Genomic DNA, 13,664 nt, shown 5'->3' on the forward strand with positions numbered 1-13,664 from the left:
CCCAATCCGAATTGGACAAGGGGAGGGGCGCGGTCCCCCTCTTTCCTTCTCCCTCTCCCTCCTTTCCCCTTTTCCCTCTCCGTTGGAAGGAAAGGGGGGCGAATCCTACTAGGCTTGGAGTCCTAGTAGGACTCCCCCCCTTGGCGTGCCTCCCCCTTGGCCGGCCTCCTCCTCCCCCCTCCTTTATATGCCTGGGCAGATGGCACCCCAAAGGACAACATCAATTGTCTTAGCCGTGTGCGGTGCCCCCCTCCATAGTTTACCACCTCAGTCTTTTTGTCGTAGTGCTTAGGCGAAGCCCTGTGCGGATCACATCATCAACACCGTCACCACACCGTCATGCTGACGAAACTCTCCCTCGACCCTCTACTGGATCAAGAGCTCGAGGGACGCCATCGTGCTGAACATGTGCTGAACACGGAGGTGTTGTATGTTCGGTACTTGGATCGGTTGGATCGTGAAGACATTTGACTACATCAACCGCGTTACTAAACACTTCCACTTTCGGTCTACGAGGGTACATGGACATCCTCTCCCCTCTCGTTGTTATGCATCTCCTAGTTAGATCTTGCGTGATCATAGGATTTTCTTTTTGAATTACTACGTTCCCCAACACTGGAGTTATATCTGGGGATCTGAGGATTTCTCTTCATCAAAAGCATGTACTTGCATGATTGGAGTTAAAACTGTTCCACCCCACTTTCAGTGGGTTTGGAGTAGCTCATGCCAACCCAAGCACAAGATACTCTTTTGGATAGTCCTGCATGACAGAGTCAACACTAGAAATCTGCTAAGAAGGATGACATTTCATCTGGAATCATACAATTGTGCCCTCATGAACTGTCAACAGGAGGAAACATTATTCCGTCTTTTTAGGGATGCCCTTCTCTGCTTCATGTTGGAATTTTGTTTGTCCAAGTAGAGCCACTACCATGTCTGTCCTGGAGGCCATTAAAGATATGAAGGACAAGATTGCACTTCCTTTTGCAATGGACATCATTATCCCGACAACTTGGGCCATCTGGATAACTAGGAACAACTTAATCTTTCAGCAAATCCAGCCCTAATTTTAGAAATAGAAAGACACTTACTAGATGGAGCTTAATTTGCTAAAACATAGAATGAAGAAGAAGTATGCATCTCTTTTCCAATCATGGCTAGAGACTTTGATGTAATGTTAATTTTTGTTTCCTTTTCCCATAGCTACCTTTTTAGTTCTCTTAGTGTAGTTTAGTTTTCTTGCTTTCTCTCTCCTTTTCCTTTTCCTTGTTTTCTCTAGCTTATCTCAAGCCTTATAAGACCTACCCTTGTGGTTTTCTAATTTTATAAAAATTGCAGCGGGGATTTTCTCCACTGTGTATAGTCAAAAAATTGGGCCAACAACCTCGACCACGATGACATGCATCTCATCATTTTGACACCTTGATCGGAAGCAAGGCCGGTACAACCGACATCCTTGAGGGTAAGGCGACATGAGGTATCCGTTCCGTCATAGCTTATCTTCCATTGCCGTGCACTTTGATAGCTCTTCCACCCTTTCTGAATACCTTTGCTCATATCGATATTAGCTATTTGAGAACAGTTGGGCCTCATGAACTTGTGCGCCATAGTGATAGCTTATGAATCTTATTGTGTGCTATAGTTATTCCGTGTATATGTTGTAATAGTTGTCTTACATAGTCAACCAAGTCACAAGGTAAGTGGTAAAAGGAAGAGAAAGTTCAAAAAAATAAAGGGCGGCAAGAGAAATATACAATATGGTTTATAAGCAGAAGATTTGAGCAACAAAGATACTTGTGCCAACGATAAATTGGATAGAGAAACGTTACACTTGTTCTTGTAGGTTGGTGCCAAGTTCACGAATCTAGCCCTCAAGAGCAATCGAGTTGGTGTCTCTTTGTCTTGTTCAACATGAGCATTGGTCTTCGTTAGGCAATTTTGTCTTTCTCATTTCTTTGGTTGCACTAGCCCCACTTTTCTTTGTGTGTGTGTGTGTGTGTGTGTTTCCATTGCTATATCTCTATTTTGTGATTGTTGAACGCCACATGTGCATGGCCCATGCACGTAGGATTTTCTAGTTGTTGTAATCTTAATTACCAAACGTCCCACTTGTCCTCCAAATATTTCCCATGTAATTAGGATCATAGACGTGGACGTCGTGACTCATTGTACGTGCTATATATGTGCATCATATGTTGTGAATACATGTGGATTGCACCATTCTATTCTCTACTTGTATCTCATTTTCAATCATTTAGATCTTACCCAACTTATATCTTGATCCACTTGTTGCCTTATTTTGTGCCACTAACCCTACCAAACCTCACATAAAGCGTTATGTGTAGGTATTTTCAGTTTACTAGTTGACGATGTAAGCTATTTGAAGTTAATAAAGCTAGCTATGAATGCTTTCCCATAAAAAAACTACCAAGCTCCACATTAAGCGTTGTGTGTAGGCGTGCTAGCCTTTGTATTAGGATCACTATCAAGCATTGCCCCCTTTCTCATTGACAATCTTGAGGTCTCTTGATTTGTCAACGACATGAGAAAGAGGTGCTTTGCTATTATTCATTTTCTTCTACTCACACCTTGCTCGAATGTCACTATGGATAGAGAAGGTACATCTCGTCCGGTCTACGATGGCCACGAAGATGTGCATTACTACGTCTCCGAGGCTCACCATTCGACCTTCAAAGAGCCATGAATGACACCAATACCATATTGCATGAGCGCATTCATGATCTCTTATTCGACGGGCGCGTCACGATGTGCGAATCTAAAACTCCCACAAAGACTACTTACACATGAAGATGGAAGCACAAACGAAAACATCCAAGACTTGTTCAACAATAGTGTTGTGAACGATGCAACCGATGTTGCATCATGGGGTGCCGCGAGGTTGTGCGAGCACAGAGAGGGAGGGGGGGCAGGGTGAACAGGAGAGAGACGCGAAATGAGTGGACGTGAGAGGACTTCAATCTAATGGTCACACACGATCGATGTGTGGCTTGGGTTGGTCGACGAATGCTTGTGTACCAATCTGTGGCTTGGGTTGGTCGACCAATACTTGTATGCCATCTCGCTGCGGACATTTGATGAAGACACCACATGCACCTTGCTATGAAGGGAAACATTGCATCCCACTAAAAATATATTCTCTTTTAGTGAAAAACACAAGATATCGAACCTGATACTTGACCCTATTAGTAAATGCGCACGTGCGATGCACATTGATATTAGTGAGAAAATTAATTGCACATTGATATTAGATGGACATCAGATGCATATTAATTATTTGATTAACACAAACGTTAATATTTGATACGATATTAATTGCATGTTAAATATGAGAAGTGCTCATCATTTGAGCAATTTAGGCTATTAGATTGACTTGATTGACTTGATCTGATGTTCGAGATTAGTTAGATATGTTTCTTTGGTTATAGATACAGATGTACTCGATATAATTAACCTTCTAACCATTGAACGTTATTATTGCATTTTCTTCTCTACCTATGATTGTGGCTTCCTTATTCTAGACCCGGGACTCGTATCAACTTATGACACCAAGATTGTCACCGATTAATAAGAAAAAAAGAAAGAAAAAAAACCTATCAGTTCGTTTTCGTTACACGTAGGCACCCGACCCTGCTACCTTCCACCGACTTCATCATCTCAACTTCCCAATCCCACCCGTCCCCCCTAGCCCCACGCCACCGCCATCTCCTCGCCGGCGATGGACCCGCTGCCCCCTTCGCCGGTGAACTGGGACTCGCTCGACGCTCTCGTGCTCGACTTCGTCAGATCCGATCGCCTCATCGCCCCTCCCGCCTCCCCATCGCCGCCCTCATCCCCATCCTCCTCCACCACCACCGCCACCTCCTCATCCCCATCCACCTCGACCTCCTCGTCGTACTGCTCGCGCATCCTCATCCGCCGGGCCCGTCGCGCGCTCGAGGCTGGCGACGTCGACGCCGCCCTCGCGCTCCTCCGAGCTCACGCCCCTGCCGCGTTACTCGACCACCGCCTTCTCTTTCACCTACACAAGCAGGTACCTAAACTCTCTCTCTCTCTCTCTCTCTCTCTCTCTCTCTCTCTCTCTCTCTCTCTCTCTCTCGTTTTATGTTCTCCGGCACGCAGGCAGGATGTCAATTGTGTGGTTGTGCAGAGATTCGTGGAGCTGGTGAGGCGGGGTACGGAGGCAGACAGGGAGGCGGCGCTCGACTGTCTCCGCACAGCTCTCGCACCCTGTGCTCTCGACGCTTACCCTGTGAGTGCTGCATCGACTCCCTTCCTCTCGCCTTAAGAGCCCTTGAATTGATTGATTATTGCACTGCCTTGATTTCCGGTTGGGTACACTAGTCTGCATGTGTCCGGTTGGATCACATGAATTTTGCGCGAACCTTGTCTGGAAGTAGGACTTCGGTAGCAAGTTTGCACCATTTGGTATCTTATAGGATTTCTTTGAGCAAATATATCGGAATAAGATGCTGCAACAAACTCTTTTTTTATTACTTTCACTAAATTCCTCCGTAAAGCTGTACTTATGTTTTCATACAAGCACTGAAAATAGAATTGAATTACTAGAGGCCCGCGTGCACTATGCCATGTTCCTATTTGAGAACACAATTTCCAGTTTTTTCCTTTTCCAGCTCGGGGGGGGGGGGGCAAATGAGAGATCTATTAGACACTCACATGTTGAACACAAATACTAAAAAAGTAGAGGGTATCCTGGCGTCCTTCCAGTAATGAGCTGTTGTGAATTAGGGGTAGAAATCCATCAGGCAGAGGATGTATGCTAATGACCTGACGTACAATGACACTACGGGAAGCATGTCATTGCTTGCGTGTCTGTGCTAGGCTAATTTATTAACAGACTACTTCAAATGTCTATGAATTGCTGTGTAGCAGATGCTACATCTCAGCTTGCTGTTGCTCCTGTCGGCCCTAACTACTGTTATGTCCGGTGTCCACTGCCTGCGTTGAGGAGGCATGTATTGTAGCCTAACTGATATGTCATATCATCAATGTGAACTATCCTGTGATATGTTTTTTTTTTACTTTACTATCGTCAAGTTCCTACATATTCGGATATAGTCACCTGTATTTTTTGTCATTCATATTCATTGTGTTCGTTTGGATTTTGCATAATGAATATTGGTGTGTTGGTATGTTCCAAAGGAAGCTTACGAGGAATTCAAACATATACTGCTGGTTTTAATATATGACCAAGATGATCAATCTTCCCCAGTCGTCAATGAGGTATGCACAATCCTAACCGTCCATATACACTTTTAAGAATAATTACAAGGTAGCTTAGATTTGCTCATCATTTCTGTTTTGAGTATATCTAGTTCTTTAAGTAGCGATTTAGAGGTCCTTTTTCGCTGTTACTAGACTTGAGGGGAAAGAAAGCTTTAACTGTCAATGTAAAGTAAGGATTCTGAATTACTCCCTCAGGCCCAAAATAAGTGTCTCAATTTTATACTAACTTTAGTACAAAGTTGTACTAAGGTTGAGACACTTATTTTGGGACGGAGGGAGTATTTACTTATCCAGATAGCTTTTGTCTGCTTTTGGTTCATGGACAGTTTTCTGTGTATAACTAGAGTGTCTTTAAGATTGGCCTACTCATGCTATTAATTGCTATGTTTGTTACTTTGTGGAACCTCTATTTTCTGATGGGAGAATGCTATTTTACATCTTCAGCTTTATTGCACTATGTGCAAGCTGTTACTTTTTGATATATGACATATTTCTTCCTGTTGGAATTCTTTGCTCGACAGTGGTCTATAAAGAGGAGATTTGAACTTGCTGGGTTGCTATCATCCATATTAAGAGCTCATTTACAAGCTTATGATCCTATTCTCTCAATGTCCTTAAGATACTTAATAAGGTACATCATATGTTACATCCTCATATTGTCTAACATGGGTTGCTAGGCTACTGCCTCATCGTCTGACAATCTTACAACATTTTGTAAAGCATTCACAAAGTATTCTGCTCGCGCCAAGGAGTTTCATCACCTATATCTGATCTAACTGAGCGGCTACTCTTCGAGGACCGTGATCCGCCTGCAGTTACCCAGGAATGTTCAGTAGAAGCACCACCATTTGACGAGGCAAGCTCTTCTTGGTAACTGTTAATTATACTGTACTATGCTCCATATGCCAGCTTTTAATAATCAACTCTTAGGTTGATGTTCAAGCCCTAGCACATGCGGTTGAGTTGACAAGACAAGGCGCTATCGACAGCTTGAAGTTTGCAAAAGGAGATTTGTATCAAGCATTTCAGGTCTTATTACCAAATAAATTGAGTATAAAATTATTTAGCTATGAATATGGATATCTGTGTTACCACTTCCATTTCAAATACCTGTCAAAGGGATAAAAATGTTTTGGATTTTCTTGCATGTGTAAAAGCTGCACCTTTAGTGAGTTTGTTACTCCTTCAAATGGGTTGTCAATCAAAGCACTATTTTTATTGGCTGGATATATATATTTAAGAACTTAAAGTCCACAAAACAGCTACTTCTAAAAAAAATCGTCCCCCCCCCTCCAACTATCAAAACTGTTCACTTATCCCACCTATGCTATTCCATTAGTTTTTTGTGGTACCTTCAACTATCAAAATGTTCACTTGTCCCATGTTGGCAGTCACATCACTGCTTTTGTCTACTAGCTACTCTCTTCCCATTCTTCCTTTGGTGTTCCTCTTTTCCACTTTTGACCTCTCTTTCCTAGCATGGGTGCTTCTGGCAACCTCTTCCATGCAGCTTCAGCTGAGGCAAGGCCACGGGCAGAATGGGGCATGTGAGGACTCCATTCTCTGTTGTCTCTCATGAGCTCCGTTATGTGGAACCGCCGTCAGAGGACGAGTTGCTGAGGGACCAACAACACAGCACGACGCCTTTGATTGAGGATTTGTGATGCTGTGCTAAAATCTCTCACTCGTCTACATCCTGCCTGCCACCAAAACCGCTGCATTCCACCCCACACCAAGATTCTGTGATGTAACAATGATTTGTCTGTTTGGGCATTTCCTTGAGCATGGTTGCAGTCGCACGCATGCTGCAGGCAAGGAGCCCTAGCTAGCATGGACTAATTTCATAAGCAAGCAAATTAATCACAAGCTTCAGAAATTAGCATCTGAGCAAGCAAATGGAACAGCTGATCTTGGAAGATAAAATTGAGATCCCATAGTTATTAGCTAAAAAATCAGTAGCTCTAATCCTCACAGGCACCCAAATTTGCCAGCAAAGATGGCTCGAGTTGCCACAGCCAAATAGGAGGAGGCTCTAACTAGCTGGATGAAGTTGCAAAAGGATAGGAAGGCATGAGTGCACCCATTGAAGAAGCGGCAAGCCACAGCATGGGTTGTGCTGTGATGTGTGGTGGGGGGTCAGAGAGATTAGAGATTGGGTGAAAAGTTAAAAGGTTTTTATAGTTGTAGGGTAAAAGGCAAAAGCTACTGATGTGTGCTTAGTTGCTTGTTAATACATAACATCTGGAGCTGTAAATATACCCTGGCTTGACCCGGTCTTGATATAAGCTTTGAGCCAAATATCAGGCTCTAGCTCAGTCCATTGAGCCTACAGAACAGCTCAAGCTCGACTCACTGAAAGTTCGAAACAGCTCGAGCTCGCCTCATTGGGGCTCAGCTAAACCACCAAAAAGAATATTACTTATTTTTTTCTTAGCAGTTGTGCCGGTGCGCTAGGCATAGATTTCCAGTTCCAGTGCCTCAGGCCTTCATTCTCTTATAGCCGAGTCATCCAGCCTCACCATTGTACAGCAGCCGGGGTCATACTAAAAAGGTACTGACCATCCTGTTTTTAGCAAGCAATAAATGATGGATCATATGATTCTGTGCTCCTTGTTAGGCGTAGCTTCTTGTGGACTTGGGCTTTAGGAAATCGTGGACGCCCCAGGCCATACAGTAGATGGTATTGCCCATTCCAAATCGAGTTTGAACTGTTTGACGAGAACGAGCTGAATTGACAGCCCTAGCCACAGCAGGCTAGTTCTTTGTTTGTATTTATTATTCGGCAATAATTCCTTGTGCCTTCCTGAATATATAGTATCTGTAATGTAAGTTTACTCTGTAAAATTCCAGAACGAACTGTGCCGAATGAAGATGGACCTGTCACTTCTGGATAAACTTGTACATGAGTACTGTATATACAGGGGAATTGTTCAAGGCTGTTCTCATGCCCTTCCTGGTAAATTACTGAACCTGTAGTTGAGCCTACTTGACAATTTTATGGCTTCAAATACGTACTTCCATATAGTGCTCTCTATTGCTTAGTTGACTCGTAGAATTATTACATTATACTCCTGTGTAGTACTAAAGAGAATCATCTTTTGGATATTTTGTAGGAACTGCTGACATGCAATGCAGTCAAAACATTGATGTTAGTTTCATAAATAATCAAGGAGCCAACAATGAAGCACAGCTTGATTGTGAATCGGCTGGCAAGCAGGATGGCGGTTGTTGCACCAGTGATATTACCCATCATGATTCCTGGTCGAAGAGATTACGAAGGGTTAGAAGCAGTACATCAGGGCAGGGAAGGCGAAAGAGATGGAGAGGTCGAGCAGATGATCTTAATTATGCTTTTGAGACTCCAGTTGATGCAAATCGTGATACCTTGTCTCCTGCCTTTGACATGGACGAAGATGTTGTAATAGGAGAACATGTAAGCTTTGTTTCAAATCATTGTTTTGCATTACACTAAATTTTTCAGAAGTTTATTCATAATAATTTCCCTGTTTTAGGACTCTGTGTTAGATACTGGTTTGTCTGATACTAGGAATATGCAAGATCAGAAGTATGAGGTTATTTTAGAGATGAGGGACCTCACACGCAAAGGAATGGCTTCCAAAGTTGTGGATGAAATAAACAGCATAGATCCTGATTTCTTTTCGCAAAACCCTATTCTTCTGTTTCAGCTAAAACAGGTGTGAGCCCAACATTGTAATCACGTTATTCTGCAGGGCCTTGTAGGTAGGAAGGAAGAACCTTACACATTTTGAATCTACCATTTCAGGTTGAATTTCTTAAGCTAGTAGCTGGCGGTGATCATGTAGCTGCTCTCAAGGTTGCATCTGCGCACCTGGGACCTCTTGCTGCCAGTAACCAAGCTTTACTGAAGCCTTTGAAGGAAACTTTGGTAACACTGATTCAACTCAATGAGGATGTACTCACAAAAGCAGTATCGTTGCCTGTTCTTGCAAGTTCTCTGCAGGTATATTTGATGTTTATATGTTGCAAGTCGATACGAAGTCTCACCTATCAGTGTAATTGGTCTGCATTTTCAATATCTGTTGTGTACTTGTGGTATTAGACTGCAATTTGCCATATCTCCTATGTTCATGTTAGAAGACACCATCACCCCTTCTGTGGTTGGTTAGTAGCAGCAGTACAAGGCAAAACTGTGCTGCAGACTGAAATCAAAGTGAAGGAATTGGGGCCGTGTTCCATCGTGTTTATTTAGTGTGAATTTGGATGGTATCATGACATCTTCTCTTCTGTAGCTTGCGATAAGCAGGAGGCTTGGTATTGAAGAACCTCAACTGATGAAGATAGTCAGGACAACACTTCACACACACACCGAATGGTTTAAGCTTCAGATGTGCAAGGACCGTTTTGATCATTTTTTGAAGATTGATTCTCTAAAAGAGATTGATCCACCTGTGAGTCGCACTATGTCCAAGGTTCTTACAGATGAATGTGGAAATGGATCTTCTCAGATCACAACATGCTCAAGTGGCAAGGTGCTGGATGAAGGTAGTAGCCCTCAGGAGTCATCGGAAGTTGTCTGCGATGAAAGCGCTATACTCAAAGTTATGGTAAGTGGTATATATCTTAAAAGCTTTTGTTATTTGCTGCTGATTAACTCCTTTCATGATAAGCCACGGAATTACTTGTTATCACTCGTGTGCCATCGAAATTGGTGCTTTTCATGCCATCAGTGACCGTTAGTCAAAGATTATGTTGGGTGTGGAAGACCCATTTACCCTTTGTGCATGCCAATGTTATCTCCACATTTCTAACTGATTGCACTTCTGCTAATGGCTTCCCCAATGGGTGGCAACATATACAATTCATATTCTCAATCTTACTGTTACTTCTCTTTAAAGGCAAACACCCCTAGTTTGCATTGGACAAATTACTTAATGCAGTAGCAGCAGGAGACGAAGCAATTAACAATAGTTAATTATGCTTAAACTTACAGCGAAAGAGGCTGTAGGAAAGGTGATGTCAATGAGGTTGACCTAAGTTGGATATTATAAAACACTTGGCTAAAGGAGAAATCACATTCTGAGGGCAAATTAAATTGATGGATCTCAATGAATTTGAGTTTTGTGGCTTGGTGTTACACATGGACACCCTTACCAGTAAATCCCTCAGTTCGAATATCTGACGTTTTTACAGTGCACGGTTTTTAGTATGCAGCTTTGACCATTGACCACTACTTTTTGTATGAAGATGGAGGTAAAAGATTACAAAAAATAGTGTGTAACTAATAACTATTTACAATGACAACTTTAATGGTACCGTTTGCACCTAACTTACCCAAAGATTTTTGTACTAGTCAGTTAAAGATGGAGAGGTTTGAGTTTGACGCATGCTTTTTCAAAGGTCATCTAATTTGGAACAGAGGTGGTATTTCTGGTTCATATCTTTTAAATAACTTATCCAGACAAAAGAAGTTCATTCAAATTGTCTGTTTAACGTTGAATAGATTTAGAGTGGATAATGATGTTGAATTTTCTACTTTATATTTATACAATATATATGCTTATGCATGTACTTCTAAGACGAAAATGATATGTGCACTGCGCACAAACTCTGTCAGTACTACCATCTTCCCACCAGTTCCATATATGATTCATCAATTAATCGCTTAGCCTTATCTCCTGTTGGCAGGAATTCCTTGCTTTGCCAAGGGCCGACGCCATCCAACTACTCATCCAGTATAGCGGAAATGCAGAGACAGTGATCCAACAAATCTTTTCATAGTGCCTTGTGTAAAATACCACACATTTTATTTTATTTTAGAAAGCAAACTGTTTCTTCATACTTTTCCTTCTTTAGCTGTATTTGGACTAGGCGCCCATTTCAACCTTGTGTGATTCTCTTTTTGCTCATGTAACACTGAAACTTAGGGGCAAAAAAGTCAGCAAGGACCAAAGAATAATGGAGAAGTAGGAAGTGATTGAAACCGTGGCGGTTGTGGATTTGTGATGCGTTTGCCAGTGGTTTAATCTTTGTTTGGCCTTTTGGTGTATTCTGTGATTATGGAAACAAATGATCATAAAAAACTGACATGGATATACCCTCTGTGTGGAATCATGCAACAAGGTGTTGTACTAGAGCATAAGTATCATGTAATTTTACTCCGTGTGTGGCTGCTTTGTATACCATGTAGAACTTACATATGCTAAATGGTCGTATCCTGGTGTTCTATTGGAATTGATCAAGTCGACTATATCTGTGAGATAAGTCCACATTGTGCCCTGAACTTGTTCTGGAGTTCGTATTACAACCTCGAAAGTTGAAACTTAAGTTTTGTTTGAAAATGCTCCTCAAACTCATAAAATCATTTAAAACACCATGTATCCATGGTTCACTGGTTTTGACCTGGTTTTCTCCCAGTGAATCATGTGTACGTCGTTGAATCCGTTTCCACTAACGTTTTGGGAGTTTCTATTTTTTAGGAGGATAACTGTTTTCCTATCCGTCACCTAAGAGCATCTAAATTCTGATCCTTAAATCCATGCATGTCGATCATACGATACAAGTTGTCCGAATTCAACAGTTTAAAACAAAGCAAAGCAAATCATAGTTCAATAAACCGAACATGCTAAAATGAAATCAATGTCCGAGCATGAGGATAGCTTCGGATCACTGTCCGGGTGCGTGCTCCGAGCGGAATGTGTCCTGCTCTGCCTGCATTCGGGCTGCCTCCTCCGCCTGCATCAGGGCCACAGCCGCCCTCGCCGCCTCGTACTTTCTACGGTCGTTAATCTCCTTGTCCGCAAGCCACTTCTTCGCATGCTCATCCAAGAGGGTTTCGTCCGCTAACATGATCCTCGCACCCCCCGCTTCCCGTGCGAGTTGCAAACTCTCCATCTCAAGCTCTATGTTGCCAAATATCTTGGCCTTCTCGAGTTCCCATTTGATCGCCGCCTCTTGCTTCTCCAACTCGATCTTCTCCCTCTCAATTTCGAACTTCTTCTCCGCCCTCTTCCGGTCCCACTCCATCCTCTCCTTTTGCGCATTCAACATGAGCTTGTACCTCTCCACCTTCTTGTTCTCCCTCGCCGAAAAAATGCCCATCCATGTGGACAACATTTTTGTAGCCGCGGCGTCACGGGAGGCACGTGCCTTCTCCCACTTGTTTCCCATGACTTGGCGGTTATCCTTTGGCACGGTGGCTTTTCCATTTGTGACGGCAACATTGTCCTCTTCACCGTCCAACCCAACTGATTGGTTGGAGCTTGAGCCATCATTCCTCTTCTTGCTGGACTTGAGATTGGCCACAAGTTGGTTTCACTTTGGCTTGCCATTCAATATGATCCAACCATGGCTAAAAGCAAACGGATTCTTCTCCACCTCGTGAAACAAAATGGCCACCACCGCCGTCTAGTAAACAACATACATATGAGCACGAGAATGCAAACACAAGAAGCATATGCAAATGACGGCAAGATGAAGCAATTGAGCTTACGTGAGTTGTCACTCCCATCCCACTTTGAGGGCGTTTGGTCATTTGACAGTAGTAGCTGGCGTACTTGTTCACTTCCCCTTGAATGATCCCCCAACAATGTTGGAGAGATGCGGCTCCACATACTCCTTTTGTTCGTGATACTCCTTCCAAATTTTCTCCCAATACGTGTTCCCCTTTTGCTCGGTGCTGCATATTGGATCCATCGTTGTGGCCAACCAAGCTTTGACCAACAAGATGTCCTCAAATCTTGAGAGTGTCGGACCTCTTGCCTTCGCCGTCTTGGTATTCTTCTTCTTCTTGCTCAGATTGGGATCGGATGTTGTTCCAACTTCAAATGCGGTGGTGGCCTCCAATTCATACTCCATTTCGGTCGGATCTTCATTGTCATTGTTCATATTCGACAAGAACACCTCCTACATGATTATGGTTTGCAAGCATTCATCATGTGCGACATGAACTAGTGGTCTATGCAAAAATCTGATCGAACGGGACCAAAGAAAACGTACCGACTCTTGTTCGGTCATTCCGTCGAACATGTCGAGGGCAGTCGGGGTGCTGCCGCTGCCCGTGCTCATCCGCACCTGAATGAGTGTGGCGAGTAACATACGTCGACCACCGGCATCTGCATGGGTGGAAATCTCTCCGGAATGGCCCAGCCGACCGTGGAATCCTCTTCTGTCCCAACGGGGTCGGACGACGTAATCTGCATTGGTGATCGGATGGAAGGGGTGCGGGGTTCCGGGCACGACGGAGGAGACAGCTGCTCCATCATGTCCAAACCTCCCTACGACGCTGCCTCCCTCTCTCACTGTCGGTGTCACCGCAACTTCCGGGCGATGTTCTTCGCCTTGCAAGTCGGAGCCAACGAAGGGACGCCGATGGATGAGGCGGACCGCGTCTCCGTAGCGGCGGTCTGGGACGGGCTAGA

The 13,664-nt window shown here is 43.5% G+C and overlaps 1 protein-coding gene across 1 annotated transcript; it reads left to right on the forward strand.

Moving 5' to 3' along the window:
- Positions 1 to 3,676: 3,676 nt before the first annotated feature.
- Positions 3,677 to 11,339, forward strand: LOC123046193 (uncharacterized). The gene is made up of 12 exons (XM_044469504.1): positions 3,677 to 4,051; positions 4,169 to 4,270; positions 5,182 to 5,262; positions 5,787 to 5,896; positions 5,986 to 6,121; positions 6,196 to 6,294; positions 8,116 to 8,221; positions 8,379 to 8,698; positions 8,778 to 8,960; positions 9,050 to 9,247; positions 9,537 to 9,851; positions 10,933 to 11,339. Exons 1-12 carry the CDS (start codon positions 3,737 to 3,739, stop codon positions 11,023 to 11,025), a joined length of 2,058 nt encoding a protein of 685 aa, XP_044325439.1. The 5' UTR covers positions 3,677 to 3,736; the 3' UTR covers positions 11,026 to 11,339.
- The last annotated feature ends 2,325 nt before the right edge of the window (positions 11,340 to 13,664 follow it).

The sequence above is a fragment of the Triticum aestivum genome, chromosome 1A (assembly GCF_018294505.1).
Source record: "Triticum aestivum cultivar Chinese Spring chromosome 1A, IWGSC CS RefSeq v2.1, whole genome shotgun sequence".
NCBI classification, from domain to species: Eukaryota; Viridiplantae; Streptophyta; class Magnoliopsida; order Poales; family Poaceae; genus Triticum; species Triticum aestivum.

What these genes read in the sequence shown, in the direction of transcription:
- LOC123046193 (XM_044469504.1), top strand. Translation starts at nt 3,737, where the DNA reads ATGGACCCGCTGCCCCCTTCGCCGGTGAACTGGGACTCGCTCGACGCT. An exon ending in CTTCCCCAGTCGTCAATGAG is followed by an intron (nt 5,263 to 5,786) that starts GTATGCACAATC and finishes TTTGCTCGACAG; the next exon opens with TGGTCTATAAAGAGGAGATT. An exon ending in AAGCACCACCATTTGACGAG is followed by an intron (nt 6,122 to 6,195) that starts GCAAGCTCTTCT and finishes ATCAACTCTTAG; the next exon opens with GTTGATGTTCAAGCCCTAGC.